The 17,799-nt window shown below is 47.8% G+C and overlaps 2 protein-coding genes across 5 annotated transcripts in view; one reads left to right on the forward strand and one right to left on the reverse strand.

The window, feature by feature from the left end:
• GSN (gelsolin) overlaps positions 1-621 on the forward strand; it is a 56,827-nt gene extending 56,206 nt beyond the window's left edge. For all 4 annotated transcript variants that reach the window (XM_043453644.1, XM_043453645.1, XM_043453646.1 and 1 more), the window contains one exon: positions 213-621. In XM_043453644.1, coding sequence (XP_043309579.1) covers positions 213-382 — 170 coding nt within the window. In that variant the 3' untranslated portion in view covers positions 383-621. The remainder of the gene's footprint in view (positions 1-212) is intronic.
• Positions 622-6,010: 5,389 nt separating this feature from the next.
• The window catches only part of STOM (stomatin), a 30,908-nt gene continuing 19,119 nt past the window's right edge, over positions 6,011-17,799 (reverse strand). The window contains exons 5-7 of the mRNA XM_043453358.1: positions 16,263-16,466; positions 14,947-15,081; positions 6,011-7,995 (exon numbers count right to left, since the gene is read on the reverse strand). Coding sequence (XP_043309293.1) covers positions 7,801-7,995; positions 14,947-15,081; positions 16,263-16,466 — 534 coding nt within the window. The 3' untranslated portion in view covers positions 6,011-7,800. The remainder of the gene's footprint in view (positions 7,996-14,946; positions 15,082-16,262; positions 16,467-17,799) is intronic.

A 17,799-nucleotide genomic window follows, 5' to 3' on the forward strand; every position in this document is an offset into this window, starting at 1 on the left:
GCTGGAGGTTAAACTGTGACCCCTGGCCCTTCCTGTGTTTCTGGGTGGGGCAGTGAAGGAGTCACGTGGTTGTCCTTGCCTTTAAGGGATGGTGTTGTCCAGGGGAGGGGTTGGGTGTTAGGGGCAGTGGGACCGAAACCCTCTTAGGCATGGAACCTCTCTCCTTGGTGACGGAGACACTGAGGATTCTTCTCCTGCCCGTGTGTCTGCAGCTAAGCGGTACATCGAGACGGACCCAGCTAATCGTGATCGGCGGACCCCCATCACCGTGGTGAAGCAGGGCTTCGAGCCTCCCTCGTTCGTGGGCTGGTTCCTCGGCTGGGATGACAGCTACTGGTCTGTGGATCCCTTGGACAGGGCGCTTGCTGAGCTGGCTGCCTGAGGAAGGCAGTCCCACCCATCACTGTTCAGTGCCTTTCAGAACTGTCCACCCTTCAAGGAGACCTTACAGTGAGCAGGGTCAGCCTGCTGTGTGTGTGGTTGGTTTTTTTCTTTTTCCTTTTTTTTTTTAAATGTAGCCAAAAACAGCCCTGCAAAAAAATTCAGGGTCCTTGCAGAATTGTCTCAAGTGTCTGTGCTTTTGGAAACTGAATCCAATAAAAAGCTTTCTGAAGTGTGTAACCTGCTGTGGCTCAGTTTATCCTGAGAAGTGTCCTCCTCTCTGTTCTGAGAAGGGTCCATGGGGTGGGGGTGGGCACTGTGCCTGCCACCCAGTGAGTGAGCATTCCACCCGCATATACATCTGATCCTCCAAGAAGCAGAGGCCAAGATGAGATGGAATGGGCAGAGAATGGACTAGGGGAAGAGTGCTTGTATGGAAGGAGATTAAGAGGCAACCAGGGAAGGCTGGAGAGCCTTCAGACATGCCAGCCTGACCCCATGTGAAGCAGGGAGGAAGAGGGGTTGGGTGGACGCATCTTAGACCGCCGTGCAGTCCAGGAGGCTTCTGCATGGCTTCTGGGGAGTCCTGAGCCAAAGCAAAAAAAGAAAAAAAAATGTAATGGCATAGTCCCATTTTTGTTGTTAATTTATCATTTTGATCATGTGCAAACGTACAATTCAGTAACGTTAGATACACTGCCAGTGTTGTGGACCTGTCCCCACCATCTCCACCCAAACCTTTTTCATAATCCCCAACTTAGATTTACACCCTGTGCCCGTGAAACAAGAACTCCTTCCCCCTTCCTACTTCCCATCTGCCCCTGGTAACCTTTATTCCACTTTCTGTCTCCATGAATTTGCCGGTTCTAGGTACCTCGTAGACGTGGAATCATGCATTTCTCTTCTGTCTGGCTTATTTCACTTAGCTTGATGTTTTCAAGATTCATACATTTTACAGCCCATAAAGTAATTGCATTCCTTTTTGTGACTGAATACTGTTCCACTGTGTGTGTATGTATACCATTTCGTTTATCCGTTCATCCATTGATGGACACTCAGATCCTTTCCACCTTTTGGCTGCTGTGGATAATGCTACTGGGGGTCTTCCCTGGTAGTCCAGTGGTTAAGAATCCATCTTCAATGCAGGGGACGCAGGTTCAATCCCGGGTCAGGGATGCCGCAGGGCAACTAAGATCCAGTGTGCCGCAACTGAGAGTTGATGCAGTCAAATAAATAGATATTTTTTAAAAAAACAGTGCTACTCTGAACATTGGTGTACAAGTATTTTGATTTCAGAATGTTCTGGAGCCCATCAGCCAATAGAGGTGTTGAAAGTCTCCCAGGAGCGGATGAAGTGTGTCTAATCCCCCACTTTGGTCAGTCGTTGGGAGGCATGGCCTTGGAGCACTGGGGGCAAGGAGTTCAAGGCCAGTAGCGGGATCATAGAGTCACTTACATTCCCGGGGGTAGGAAGCGGGCAGGATGCCCTGCCCTGGAGCATCTGTCTGACTCTTCCTCGTTTCCCCTGCTTGCCACGAGAGTTTCTGCTGACAGGAGGTACGCCCGATGCTCTCGAAGTTTGTGGCACGGGTTAGGGCTTTTGTGCCCCTTTTGGTCCCCCAGACCCTGACTCTTGGCTCACGCTCAGCTTGTCACAACGTCCTGTTAGGCAGTTAGAGTAGGAAACAGGAGTCCAGAATGGCGGTGGCTAAAAGACAAGGAAGGGAAAAGCCAGCGAAAATAGCACAAAGGAAGGTCCAGGCCCGGAGTGAGGACCCCATGTATAACAAACAGCACTCCCACCTAGCCCCGTTTACATGGGGCAGGCCCAAGGGGAGGGAAAACGTGTAAAAAGAGGAGCCAAAGGCCCGGGGTCGTGCACGCACTCTCTCTTCTCTTCGCATCTTTTGGGTCGGCACGCCCTCAGGCCATGAGGATGTCTTTTCCTTTATTTTCTCAGTAAGGCTGAGCTGTAACACGGCGCTGCAACACGGTCCGAGAGCTGTGACTCGCTGAGGGCTTCAGCGTCCGTCGCTTCAGATTTTTGTTGTGATGAGATTACACCCTCCCCTGACAGTCCCTACTGATATCCATGAACTTGTGTCTCTAAACCTTTTCTCCATGGAGATCCCAGATCAGTCCAAAGAGCTGCTCCCCTCCCTGCTTCTGGTCTTTTCTCTGGTGTCTTCCTCTCTTTTGTTCCCCGCCACCTCCCTCGCCCCCATCCCTATCAATTTACAGAGTGAAAACCCCCCTGCAGAGGATGTGGAAGAACAGAAGGCGGTGTGAGGGTGTCTGTGGTGGGAAGGGCATGTGTGTGTCTGTGTGTGTGTTTACACCATTGTTTCCAAAGCTGGCTGGCTGATCAGCCAAATTGGCCAGGGAGCTTTTTAAAAGTGCAGAATTCCCTGGGGGGAGCCCTACCTCCAGAGAGTCTGATTCATCGCAGAAGTGACGAATGTAGTGGGGAAGGAATTTTCCAGGTGGAAACAGGCGGGGTGGGAGGTGGGGCACGTCATGTCCGGCGGTTGTGTTGTGTGGGGTGCTTGGTCGCTCAGTCGTGTCTGACTCTTTGTGACCCGTGGACTTTGGCCCGCCAGGCTCCTCTGTCCATGGGGATTCTCCAGGCAAGAATTCTGGGGTGGGTTGCCATTTCCTCCTCCAGGGGATCTTTCCAACCCAGGGATGGAACCCACATTGTGGGCAGATTCTTCACGGTCTGAGGCAGGGTGTGCAGCAGCCCAGAGACAGAGTTGGAGGGAGGCTGCTGAGCTCAGGGACAAACAGCAGGAATCGCGGGCGTGGGGTGCGGGGCGCGGGGCGGGGGGCGGGAGAGGCTAGGGCAGAAGACGGAGAGCCAGGAATTCACAGAGGGCCTCAAAGTCCTAGTGAGGGGGTTGGACTTGATCTTGGAATGCCTGCCTTTATTCCAGAAGGCCAATTTCAGGGTCAAAGCTATCAACATGACAAATGCAAAATTCTGGAACAAAGGGGCCTTTACCACCTGGGGCTTGTAGGGCTTCCTTAGAGGAGGCAGAGGCCTGTCTAGACAGCTCCCAGTCCTGGCAACCTGTGGGAGGTCCAGCATAGGTGAACCTGCCCTGCAGTTTTCATTTCCATTTACTGGCATTCAAGGAGGTTTACTGGCCAATTTCCGTTTATTGGTGTCTGTGGCTTCAGAGAGACCTGAGTGCTCTGAGAAGGGAAGTTGCCTGAGGCAACTGAATTGCTTCAGCTCCATATTTTTTCTCTCAAAGGCAAAATGAGTCAGGAACACTATCACTTCAACCACATATTTTTCTCTTCCTAATGGTTTTTGAGATGGTGGATTCCGTCATGTACAATGGAGAAGTCACTGCAAAATGCCACGAAATGTCCAAGTACCAAGGGGGCATCTCCTGGAAAGAGGCTGGCTTGGGCTCAGAATCTGCGTCCTGTCTCGGACAATTCAGTTGAATAGATAACATATTTATGCCAGGCAGTGTGCAAGGCACTAGGGATAGGATAGAAAATTTATGTGAGCTTCAGTTTTTCCACCTACAAAATGGTAATACTGTCTTTGTAGAGTACCTAACCAGAGTTGTTACAATGTAGGGGTTGAAAGCTGGACTTTGAAGTCAGACCTGGGTTCAAGTCAAATTCAGTGATTTTAAAACTAGGATCAATAGAATTCTACCGGGTGCTTCAGTGATTTTACAATTTGATTGAAATTTAGTTTTTAAAGTGGTAACAATTATCACAGACACTTGAAGCAAAATGGAGAAATTGAAGGTAGAGCCTCATTTAAGGATGTAATTGCCTTTCGTAACTCCAATTAATTTTTCTCAATGCAGCCTCGTTGATTGACATTAAGTAAATGTTATAAATGTGAACTTGAGAATTTATTCTTTTGTTTACTTTGGAGTTTCCTTTGAAAAAACAGGGGGGAAGGTTGCTGCTAAAAAGAAGTTTGGGAATGGGCGGTTCACTGTTTCCTAGCAGAGTGACCTGGTGAAGAAGCCCAGTGTGAGGATCACAGAGGTATTTTAAAAGGCCAGGTAACCTCAGAGACTGTGCAACCCTGGTCTCCTCCCGCTCAGCTGAGTGTGTTGTAACATGTCGCGCCTACAAGTACCCAATCTGCTTCTTTCACTTGGACTGAACTTCGGCCTAGATCTGACAGCCCCAAACTAAAGTTTAAGGCCTGCTTGGCTATGAATGCAAAATTTCACTAGTCAAGTTTGAATCCCGGCAGTGCTGAAACGTTGTGATCTACATATAGGACGACTGTTGGTGGCGGTGGGTACGGGGGAGTAAGGGAGGCGGGCACCGGCACGTGAGGATACGTAGACACCGCGGGGTCTCTGACAGCTGGCAGATCCGTGTTTGAATCTCAAGCTGCTGCTTAGTAACCAGGTGACGTCGGGGAAGTCACTTTGAACTCCAGGGTCCCCATCCGTAAAACGGGGATAAAAATGTACCTCATAGAGCTGTTGTGAAGATAAAATGCACCACACGTGTCCGAGCGCAGAGCCAGGTAGCTGGTGCGCTACGGGTGGCACCATTGACCCAAGGCCGGTCTTCCTTTCCTCCGCGTTTCTCAGGGGCACCAGCGGTAAAGAGTCCGCCTGCAGTGCAGGAGACGCATTGAATGCAGGTTCAATCCCTGCGTTGGAAAGATCCCCTGCAATAGGGAATGGAAACCCACTCCAGTGTTCTTGCCTGGAAAATTTCACGGACAGAGGGGCTTGGCAGGCCCCAGTCCACGGGGCCACAAAGAGCCAGACGTGCTGTGCGTGTTTTGTTATTTCCGCGGACAGAGGGGCTTGGCCAGCCCCTCCGCGGGCCGCAGAGTCGGGCGCGGCTGTGCGTGCGCGTGTGGCGGCGGGCTGGGCCCTCGCTGCAGCACCGGGGCTTTCTCCAGCTGTGGCCGGGGTGGCGGTGCTGCTCTGTGGTGGTGGCCAGCGGGCTTAGGGGCCCTTCGGCACGTGGGATCTTGGCTCCCTGACTAGGGACTAAACTCTCGTCCCCTGCGTTGGAAGGCAGATTCTTAACCACTGGACCACCAGGGAAGTCCCTCAGGACAGTTCTTTAAAGGTTGAAGGTCACAGGTAACACCCATGGCTTTTTTGGGGGTAGGGGTTGTTTTTTCTCTTTAAAGTTTTCCGGACGGAAATATCCTATTTGCTTTTCCTGATAGGTTTGTGATTATCGTAAAAAATTAAAATATAGAAAGAGTGAAAGCTTCTATGTGGTGTCTTCCAAAAACATCCATCCTTAACTCTTTGGTATAGATTTTTACAACACCCCCCATTGGTTTTATATATCATTTATTCCTCTTTTTAAGCAGGGTTTATGCCAGTGGGTTAGCTGGGTGACAGGAAGAAGTGAGGTCCTGTCCTGTTTGGGAAATCAGACCAGCCAAGGATTTGCGGATTTCAAACTCCTCAGGGAAGCTGTGTGGGCACCAGAGGGAGTAAGACGTGACAGACGGCAGATGGGCCACGGCCTCCCCTCTTCCTCTGGCCCAGGAAGAGCACACAGCAGCCAAAGCAGCCAGTCCAGGCCTGGAGAAACACATGTGCCACTTCTGAAGAACGAAATCCACACACACCACATGCAGAAAGAAACAGCTTCTCATCCCAAGAGAACCAGTAAAAGCGCACACTTTATTACATACAGCGTCACAGAGGGAGGCCACCTGGAAAAAACTCTCACACTAACACTGTCCGCTGTCATCCTACAGCTCCTTCTACGTGTCCTCCCGCCCAGGCGATTTAATTTCAACCCACAACCCACAAGGCAGAAGAGCGAGGACTGTTTGGTGTCTGGAAACAGACTCAAAGAACAGAAAGCACTGAACCTCTAAGTCTGAGAAGAGACTTTTAGCCAGGATATGTGGTTGTATCCTGGTCCTTAGTAGTCAAGGGTGAGCCACCTCACAAAAGAGAGAAAATCATTATTTTAAAATTGAAAATAGAAATGCAGCTTGAGTTCCAAGTCAAAATGCTCTATATACATCTAATGAACTCAGCCAGGACCTGGATCCACGGTGGTTCAAGGCTTCGTAAAATGAATTTGGAAATGGGCTGTTGGGGAGGGGACTCATGAAGACTGACGGAGTGACCCAGCTAAGGACAGATACACAGGGTGGCTCTGGGTACGGAAACTGCTATTCTTAGATTTTTAAAGGTGATCTCACAGCTCCCGAGCGGAAGTGGTACAAATGTCACCAGCCGGATTTCCAGACCAATAGGAAGAGTACCAGGGTGCTTGGCTTCACAGGCATTTGTGAAATGGAAGATGCTTCCTAAAATTATAGCAGTTCAGGAGGGCTGACCAGTTCCTCCTTCAGCATCAACATATAAGACAGAAAAACGACCAGGCACATAAAAAAGACCCATATCTGTACAGATATGCCCAGTCTGACAGTGTTTTTCCGAAGCTCCTTGGATACAGTGTGCCTGACAGACTATGAATTCCTTGTTACGTAATGAATGGCAACCAAGATAGCTCACAGCGTCCAAGAGTTGATAACATGCAGACAGTAAAATATAAGTTTTCTAAAGATATGTTTTATCAAGTATTAGTCCTTAAGCTATTTAAATTGGTATATAAACAACTATTTATAGGACTTAGAGAAAATCTTATTTTAAAAATTCAAATATTTAGAATCTGATATATGAGAATAGGCAAAAGTGAGAAAAAAAGCACTTCTGTGACAAGTATTTAGCTGGTTTGAAAGACAGAGGAATCATTTACTCATAAAGGGGCTCAACAAAGTTTAAAAAAAAAAGCCCGCATTATTTTAAAAGGACCTCTAAAGCAGTGGGTTAAGTCTCTCAAGAATCAGGGTGATCATCTCCCTTGACCTTGACCTTTATCTCCAGTGCTGACAGGCACTGGCAAGAAAATGTCTCCTCTCAAGGAAGGATTATTCTGCAACCTGCTTTGATTTTAGAAACCAGACGGATGTTAGGAAAATTTCCTTAATTAAGATTCCCCGGAAATAAGGCACACGTGGCCCAGAGAAGCTGGGTGTAGCCCAAGGTCACTATTCTCTGCAAACATTTGTCTAGCCAGAGTGTCAGGTTGGGAAGACACTCTATCTTCTTGCTTCTGGCCTGGCTGCTGATAGAGGGTGCAGAATGACTCAATGAAGTTTGAAAGAAGATGGACTTCACCTATCATGGAACAATCTAAACATATGAACTTTTAAATGTTTTAGGGCAAGGTTATCTTACATTAATCACCACTCTCTCTCTCATGTCGTATTTACAAGAACCTTCATCTGTTGCTAGGATCACTACATATTGTAAGAATATCGCACTCAACCTATGGAAAAAGGAAGGGAGGGGGAATGTCAAGGTTCCCTCCCTACTACCTCCTGGGTGAGAGGCTGGTTTGGTCCCCATCTCATCTCTGATCGGCTCCCGTGGCTCACTGTTTTGTCCCCATGACAGCCTGCAACATATCTATGGGCAGAGGGAAGATGATGGTCGAGTTTTTCTCGGCAGCGATGGTGGTCAGCGTCTGAAGGTACCGCAGCTGGAGGGCAGCAGGGGACTCGGTGATGACCATGGAGGCCTCTTTCAGAGCCCTGGACGCGTTCATTTCTCCCTCAGCCGCAATGACCTACGGAGCAGTGGCAAGGACAGATTAAACCAGAGGAAACGCTGGGTGTCAAGCTGCAGCCTTCAAACTCGGGCCCAGCTAGCTCAGGCAGCACACGAAGTTTCCCAGGGAGTTGGCCACAACTGTTCCAAGGAGAACAGTTTCCAGACACTCAGTTTCTATGTGGCCTTTCCCCTGTAACTGATTTGCCCGAGTGTGTGCCGGAGGTCAAGACGTCCTCTTTAGAGGAGGGGGATGGACTGGGGGCTGGGGGATGTGGACTGATGTGTACACAGTGCTAGGGACATAATGGATAACTAAAGGGAACTGAGTATAGCACAGGGGACTGTACTTAAGGCTCTGTGGTGACCTGTATGCGAAGAAAATCCAAAAAAACAGCAGGAATGTGTGCACACATATCACGGGTTCACTGTGCTGTACAGCAGAAACCAACATCATAAAGCAACTACACTCCAATAAGAATTTAAGAAAAGAAGACGTCCTCTTTTACTATTGATTGTCTTTCTCTCATTTCTAGGGCATCAAACAGAGGGAAAATTCAGAACGCCGTGTAGGAGTTGAGAGAGAGAATGACCCAGTGACTGGGCACAAAGCCTTCTGCAAGTCAGATGGATTTCCAATTCTTTGATTTCAAAGAAAGGGAAGAGGACCTTATTGTACTGCAAGCTGATAGAGAATTAAAAATGTTTTTTGACGAAAGATCAAAAAAGTCATAGGATTTTTCAGCACATAAATTCAGAGAGAGTGCTAAGAATTGTATAAAGGTACTTAAAAAAAACAAAAACCCTTCCATTTCCATGTACTTATTTATATAAATAAGGTTTCTAATTCCTCATACCTGTAAAAATGAAAAATAAGAGAACTGATGCTGAATCTTGCCTTATTCTAGCAATAAGTAACAGCCATCAACAAGACATGAATTCATTCCTCATTCATCTCATTGAGACCCTTGGTTGTAGTTAGAGAAACCTGAGAAGTATTTTAACTTATATAGTAGATGTGTTTCAGAAGGGTGATAAAATAATTCATAACAAAATCTATTAGGAAAAGACTCTGTAGGGGATGGGAAACGAAAATATAAATTCAAGGAGAAAAAGGAAAAATGAAAATTCCTAACTATTAAGAGCTTATTTTCTCATCATTCTATAAAATAGAGAATGGAATCATTATGTTACCTAAATTTCACAGAAAGCATTTAAAAGAATGATGTTAACAGTTTTACCTTAAAATGTCAATATTTAAAACATGCCAGGACTTATATGTTTGGCAAGTATCCACATTCAAAATGAAAAAATGTACATGTCTATTTAAAATGTGAAATGGGACACACAGATTTCCTGAATTCCTTGAGGGGTTATGTGAGCAAAGTTTGAAGGCTTCTGGAGAGGTGGGGAGGGCAGGGGTTTAGAGTTTAGGTGGTCTTGAGCTCAAATTGCAAACCGAACACTTCCTAGCTGAATGTCCTCAGAAAGGTTATTTAACATTCTGAGCCTCAGTTTCTTATTCTTAAAATGGGACAGCACCGACCTCACGGGACCATTGTGAAGAAGACAGAGGTCTATTATGTGTTGAAGTGTATAAACAGAGGCTAATTATATAGCAAGGGCAAGTGACAAGACCTAATTTTTGGATCCACCTATGCCCTAATTCTTAAAAGATTCAGAAGCCAAATCAAGGCAGCTATTCCTAAGTCCTAATCCTAGGAGGAGAGGTGTAAAGATACCATAACCCTCTTAAAAGTGTAGTTAGGTTGTTCTCACAGGAATCTCAAAATATTAATGGTTCTTTTTCTTCTTCTCATGCTACATTTTTATTTCAATGTTATGCAATTTATTCAGTATATAACAATTATGACACCCACAGGGGATTTCTTAGAGAAAATAAGACTGCAGACAGGACTGCACAGATCCTAACAAACCACTAAGCCGGTAAATCTACAGCTGGGAGCAGTACGAAGGTTTTAACACTTCTGTGAATGTGAGAACTGAAAGCAATGGCCTTATGACCAGTATAATTTCATTCAGTCATACAGCAAACTCTGGGGTCTCCCGGGTGTCAAGACCTGTGAAGGGCCTAGGGATAGAGGAGGGACTCCCTGACCTCCTTCAGCTCCTGGCCAAGCAGGGGAGACAGACTTGGAAGCAGATCATTTCATTCCAACGTGACAAATGCTAACTGCGGCAGGTCCAAGGCCCAGGGCTGGCAGGAAGAGGAAAGCAGTTTCTGCCAAAGGTGAAGTGGTGGGGTCATGCCCTCTGTGAAGCAGAACAACAGAGGATGGAGGCCTTGCTGTTTGGACTAAGGTGAGAAAGAATATTTTGGGCAGAACACATGAAAAGGTAGTGCGGTATAAAAAGCTGGCATGTTCCAGGAACCTGCAAGTGGGTGAGCACTGTGAGGAAGAGGGGAAGATGGGGGGTGAACAGGGCAGAGGGGGAAGTGAAGAGTGACTGGGGGAGGGGGAGGTGGGGGTGAAGGGGGAGGGCGGGAAGGGCAGCAGGGACCCAGGTGTTTGTCTTTATCCTGAAGGTGATGGGGAGCCTGAGAGCGAGTTTGAGAACACACTCCAACAGATGTTAGAGCATCAATAAGAGAAGAGAAGAGAAGGGCAGCTTTCAGAGAGGCCTGGTGTCAGTCACCAGCGGTGGGGATGGAGGAGGAAATGGGCTGTCGAGAGAGACTCAACAGTGTGGGGTGGACTGGGCGGGCTGTGAGGGGGACAGGCTGTGTCCAGGTTCTGGGCTGTGTGTTAGGTGAGACAGAGGGGCCTTACTGGAAGAAGGGACCAGGTTAGAGGACAAAAGCCTGAATTTATCCAGGGAAAGCATTATGTCCCACTAGGTGTGTGAGAAGGGACCAGTGCCAGCCACACTGAGAGGGGCTCTGGGAACTGTCTCCCAGGCAAGCCCTGGACAGAACACACAAGCTGACCCTGCAGCGGGCACAGCAGGCTCTGACTCTTCCCCTGTCATCTCAGATGTCCAATGACGCGCTTTTTTTTTTTTCTGTCTGGACACAGATCAACTGCAAAGATAGCTCAGCTCCCACTACCAATCAACACACCATCTCTTGGCTGGGAAGCCAGACCCACCCGGCTGGGCACACATTTTGTTACTAGAAAAGCTGGTCTGAGCGAGCTGCCAAAGATGTGAACACAATACCCTAAATGTGTCTAATAGAAGCCGAGTGGGCGCTGTGGGCAGGGTCTCAGAAAGCAGCAAAGGCAACCCGTAGGCATGCGCAGTTTCTGCCGGAAGCGCCGGAGTCCTGGTCAATCAACACTTCCTATTTACGGAGTGTCGTGTCAAAAGCTGGCGTCGTCAGGCCTGTGGGAAGGGTCCTGCTGTCTCCTCCTATGGCCCAGGGGGCTGCTCTGAGGGAAGGGCCGAGAAAGGTGGCCTGTATCCTGTACTCCACCCGCTCGGTGATCACACAACTAGGCCCAGAGATAAGAGCCGGAGAGCCCATGCCAGGCACTTTTCTGAGAACCCTGACAAAGGAGAACAGGGAGACTCTGCAGGCACAGAAGATAGTACATTTCCAGTCATGGTCTGAAAACCTTAAAAAGAGGTCCCGCTAACAGAACATGTTCAGGAGAATCTGTCCTCTTTTGTAACTTTTCTCTCAAATGACGCTTGTGAGCACTTAATGTGCTCATTCTCTCTGCTGTGTAGGATGCCTTCATCTCAACCAACCATTATCCACCCAGCTAGCAGCAGATGTGTGGATAATTTCTCGTCAGCGGTAACTACAAAGCGCTGCTGGGAACACTCCAGTACACGTCTTCTGGTAAACAGGCAAGTGCATTCCGCTCAGATCCATGCGGCCAGACAGTCCAGAGCTGTCGTACCAACATACGTTCTCACCACCGAGACCTACCCCTCACCCACATTTGGATCTTTTTCTTTCTTGTTTAAAGCCGTTACAGTGAATGTTTAGTGTGGCATCTGCTTGTGACATGAGTTTGCATTTCCGGCTAATTAACTTGAGGAATTTTTCTCTGAAGTCTATAGACTCTCACCATCTTTTCCTTTGCAATTTATTTAAGAAACAGTGACCCCCATTTCCCTGAGAACTTGAATACTGGGCCTTGTGGTTGTTGCACGGTAACTGGACTCTATGGAAGAATTAGACTCCTTGAGATTCTGCATGTTAACCCCACCCCCTTAAAGACAGCCAGATCCAGTGAGAGCCCAGTAATGCACAATTCTATTTGACTTCCTTTATTTTTCCTTGTAAAGGGAAGTCACGTGCTATCTTTCGTAACTGCTGAGAATGTTTGCAGAGGAGGCTCAGTCCTTCCTGGAAAGAAGGCAGTGAGGAGCACAAGCAATTCAGATTTCCACGGTCACTAATCAATTGTGTGATTCTGAGGCGATCACATCACTTTTTTGGGATTTGATATTTTCATCTGAATAGTGGGATGGCAAATAAGTTTCATTTTTAGGGCCGATTTCAAGCAGCTGCAGGCTGTTACCTAGAGCACATCAGGGCTTCCCAGGTGGCACTAGTGGTAAAGAACCTGCCTGCCAATGCAGGAGACACAAGAGACGTGGGTTCGATCCCTGGGTTGGGAAAATCCCCTGCAGGAGGAGATGGCAGCCCACTCTAGTGTTCTTGCCTGAAAACTCCCATGGACAGAGGAGAGGAGCCTGGCAGGCCACAGCCCACAGAGGGGCAGAGAGTGGAGCCTGGCAGGCCACAGCCCACAGAGGGGCAGAGAGTGGAGCCTGGCAGGCCACAGCCCACAGGGTGGCAAACAGCCAGACATGACCGAAGCAAGAGAACGCCTACACGCACACCTGGAGCGCTTCAGCAGCATTCTGAGGTCGGAGCTCAGAGCGAAGCCGCGCTGTGGTCAGTGACGGCATGGGAGCCGGAGTGGGACAGGCAGCACCTGGGCAGGGATTTGTCACCTTCAGAAGAAACCCCTGAGGACCCTTGGGGCGCCAATGTTCTGTGTAGTCTATGCATGATAAATTCTATTATTCAACATGGTTTGGAAATGGGGCTTTTGGTTAATGACAGATTCTATGTAAAAGGGATCCCTAATTTTCAAAATTAACTAGATTATAGTGAGGCATATTTAATATCATTCTCATCGATACAATTTAATCTTCTAAATAAAATATCATGGTTTGGAGAGAAAATACTTCAGGGTTCTGCAGTATCAGAAGCATCAATTAACACGTTGTTGTTTAGTTGCTCAGTCACATCCAACCCTGTGACCCCACGGACTGCAGCCCACCAGGCTCCTCTGTCCATGGGCTTTTCCAGGCAAGAATACTGGAGTGGGTTGATATTTCCTTCTCTAGAAGATCTTCCTGACCCAGGGATTGAACATGACTCTCCTGTTTGTCAGGTGGATTCTTTAGCACTGAGCCACCTGAGAAGCCCAATTAACACATTAGGAAAATCTACAAGTTCTGGTTAGTAAAACATTCTGGAGGCGATGTGTCAAATGAATCTATTTGGTGCTGGCTAAAAAATTAGAGTGATCCACCTGTGGCTTCGGAGAAAGCAATGGCACCCCACTCCAGTGCTCTTGCCTGGAAAATCCCACGGACAGAGGAGCCTGGTGGGCTGCAGTCCATGGGGTCGCTAAGAGTCGGACACAACTGAGCAACTTCACTTTCACGCATTGGAGAAGGAAATGGCAACCCACTCCAGTGTTCTTGCCTGGAGAATCCCAGGGATGGGGGAGCCTGGTGGGCTGCCGTCTATGGGGTCGCACAGAGTCAGACACGACTGGAGCGACTTAGCAGCAGCAGCGGCAGCAGCATCTGTGGCTTACAGGGCATCCTAGCAGAAGGGCAGGGTTCTGTTGGTGAGTCAATTATCACCAGCTGCTACTGTTTTCTAAAAACAACAAATTGGTTCACTGCTGGTATCTTGGGAGATCTGTCACGCCCATGGCAACTGCTCCCATGAAGGCTATCCTCCTTTCTCCATCCATTCACAGGTGAGGGGTTGTGGGACCTTTTTAGGATCTTTGATCGAAGCTGGATCAGAGAGAATCACTCTGGTGTGAATTTGGGATGGGGGCTGGTCTGTTTCCCACAGCATTCAGCTGGGAGACACGTGCACTTGAGAATCAGACCTTCTCCCCCTCCAGCTGTCTGCAGTGAGACGTGGCCCAGGATGTGGAATGCCTGCCTCCCTTGAGGCTGCCTTCTGGTCTCCGGCTTTGATTCTGGTGAGGCTTGACTCTACTTCCTACCCTTGGGTTTGGTAAGACATCCCTATGAACTCATTTGAACATATCTTCTTTTCCAGATTCACAAACATTCCCTCAGCACCGCCCATGGATGTCACACACCCATGCAGGGTTAAGACACAGTCAGGGATGATGATAAAAAAAGGCGGGGGGGAGCAGAAATCAAGGAAAAAGAAGTGGGAAAAAAAAGGGCAGGGAAAGGAAGATGGAAACTGCAAGAATGAGGAAGAACTTGGGAAAAGAATGAAAGAGAAAACAAAAATAAGGAATGAATGAATGTACGCAAACTGATCAGACAGCCTGTTCACTCTGAAGTCAGACTGTTAGTGTGTCCTGAACAGAGGACTGGGAGAATAACGCAGGGCATAAGCAGTTCTAACAGAAGGAGGCAGCTATCTATGTACTGGTATTCCCAGGAGATGTGGTTTGTACAAAAGCGAGGTGAGGAGCAGTTTGTATTGTAACTCTACTTCTGTAAAATAAACAAGCCAGTAGACTAACAGCCTAGTCAACTAAACCCCAAATGAAAATCTGGAGGTATTAACATATACACTAAGCTGTTAAGAGTGGTGGCCTCTGGTGGGAGGGGGATATGATGTAAAGTGATGAGGGGAGCTTTCATCTTTACTACTTTGGGACTATTTTGATTTTTTTATAACCAGCATGTTTTACATTGTATATTTAAAAAGAAGACTCAACAGGAAAAACAAACCACAAAAAAACAGCAAAGCTACCTTGGCTCGGGCCTCCCGGGACGCCTCCGCCTCCGCAGCCATGGCCCTCTGCAGCTGCACGGGGAGCTTCACGTCCTTGATCTCCACACGCTCCACTTTTATTCCCCAGTCATCAGTGGCATCATCCAGGGTGCTCTGTTAGGAAGAGAGAAGGCTGGCTGAAAACGTTCAGCCCTCGCACAGGAGCCTAAGGCAGCTGTGTTCATTGGGATCTGGAGTGGGTGAGGTGCTGGTGGAGGGCTGCAGAGAGTTACCCATGGAGGCATGCAGGCTGAAGCGGGAGGCAGGATTACTGGGAAGTTGTTCTTGATTCTGCTACTAATAAGCTAATGTGGGTTGGCAAACGTTTTCTAAAAGAGCTAAATTCCTTCAGCCGTGTCCAAATCTTTGCGACCCAATGGACTGTAGTCCACCAGGCTCCTCTGTCCATAGAGTTCTCCAAGCAAGAATACTGGAGTGGGTTGTCATGCCCTCCTCCAGGGAATCTTCCTGACCCAAGAATTGAACCTGCATTCTTATGTCTCCCGCATTGGCAGGCGGGTTCCTTACCACTGGTGCCACCTGGGAAGCCCTAAAAGGGTGAGACAGTGATTATTGATTTTCAGTCTCTGTTGCAACTAACTCTCCCTTGCAGATTAAAAGTGGCCATGGAAAATAATATACCAATCAATGGGTGTGGCTGCATTCTAATAAAACTTCAGTTATTAAAACAGGTGGCCAGAGAGCTCCTGAGCTAATGTGCATCTGTGTGAGCCATGGTACTTCTTTGTGCTTCAGCCTCCTCCCTTCACAACGGTAGGAGTGAAATCACACTACTCTATTTCATATGATTGCTGCGGGTATCATGTAAGACCAAAGAAATCTACACAAATATTAACAGCTCAGATGTATAGTTCTTTATCTTTTTTGACCAAGTCAGATTTGATTCATCATCTGTTACGAAGGCAAGATTGGAAAGGGTAAGAGTTACAAACGAAGTCACAGGACTCGCACAGAATATGGCTCTAACTACACCTTCCCTATCTTGCAGAATAGCCTCTGAACTATTATGCTAAAAGAAAAAGGCTAACACTAATTTTGGGGGAAAAAAATATACACTGGAGGGAATTAAAAACCAATCCATGCATTGGAGTGTTATTAACTTATAACCTACTTATGTGAAAAAAATCCCCTTCCATCAAGTTTGGTGAGAGTTTTCTACAAAGAAAAAATGGCCAGTGATTCTCCAAGTTGACTTAATGAAAAGTTCTCAAATGCCCATGGACCCGATACTTCACTTCCCAAACCTGCAGCTGAATCCCATCAGCGGTCCTCACCTGCATGTTGTGCGCAATTTCTTCCCTGTCAGAGAGGATCTGGGAAAGGTTCTTGGTGCCCAGGACGTTCCTCAGGGTCGTTTGTGCCAAAAGACGGGTTGCCGAGTCAGCGTTGGTGATGTTTGCCACAGCCAGGGTGGCGTTCTGCACACGGTAATAGACCACGCCGTCCACACTGATGGTAACTGAGTCCTTAGTGAGGATCTACGACACGGGGAAGCAACGGGAGACTTGTCGGTCTCTTCTTTAACAAAACCGTAAGGACTGTTATTCCACTGAATGTCTTAAAACAAGAGCTGATTTTTTTTTAGTAAGTGCTATTGACTGAATGTTTGCATCCCCCTAAAACTCATGCTGAATCTCCATCCCCAACGTTGGTGTTTGGAGGTAGGCCCTTTGGGAGGCCATGAGGGTGGATGGGATTGGCACCCTTACAGAAGAGACCCCAGAGAGACCCCTTCCCCTTCTACTACGTGAGGATATAATGAGCAAACAGTGATCTAGGAATGAGAAGGTAGGCCCTCATCAGACACCAAATTTGCTGGTGTCTTCACCAGCACTACTTCAGAACTGTGAACAATACATATCTGGTTTATAAGCCACCTAATTTATTTCAGCGGCCCCAAGGGACTAAGACTGCGAAGTATCAGAATGTTCACTGTGTCTTAAAAATTTTAATAAAGTACATTCATTTACTGTTAATTCCATTCATTCATTTGATCATTCAACAAATACTGAGACTTAGTCACAGTCACTAGCAGGCACTGTGCTAGGTTTTGGGGATAAAGGTATGAAAAACAGTTCCTACTTTCAAGGAGGTCAGGGAATCAAGGGACACTCTAAGGGACAAAGATGGGACAGTTGTAGGTAGCAGGGGTGAGACACAAACTAAGTCTTGAAAAAGGAAATAAAAATTTTCTGAGGATGGAATAAGAGTATTCAAGGCAGATAATAATGTGTGAAAAGGAGCAGAGGTACCAGGGAGGCCCTGTTTGATGAACTTTAAGTAGCACAGTGTCACTGGGACAAAAGAAGAACTGAACTCTCTCCACAGGGCGATGTCAGGGTGAAAGTGTATTTACAATGTGCTTCATAAAATGGTTACAGGACACAGACCCAGGCTGTCACTGCTTCCTGTCACGTTCAGCGGCAGAGTCCTCGGTCTGGTGCAAAGCCCTTTGACACTGGCCCTCCAGCCTCCTTCCCCCCCACCCCTGCACACGTCCTCCACTAGACGTGAGGATCCCACACACACCACGCTCCGTGTCCCAGGCCTCCTGCAGGCGTTCCTCTGCGAGGACGTCCCCCCATCTCTCCTCCTCACAGTGTCAGACTGGAATGGCATCGAAGACACCGCTCAAGTGTCCTCTTCTCTAGGAAGCTCGCCTGCCCACCCCCGGCAGAGTTACACGCTCATTCCCTCACCCATTCCCTGCAGTGACGTGATCTGTTGACACCACTACCTCCCTGTTCAACCATGAACTTCCTGAAGGCAGTTTGTCTTTCTGTCTCTAGCACGGGCAGAGCGCTTGATACA

The sequence above is a fragment of the Cervus canadensis genome, chromosome 30, assembly GCF_019320065.1.
Source record: "Cervus canadensis isolate Bull #8, Minnesota chromosome 30, ASM1932006v1, whole genome shotgun sequence".
In the NCBI taxonomy this organism is placed as follows: Eukaryota; Metazoa; Chordata; class Mammalia; order Artiodactyla; family Cervidae; genus Cervus; species Cervus canadensis.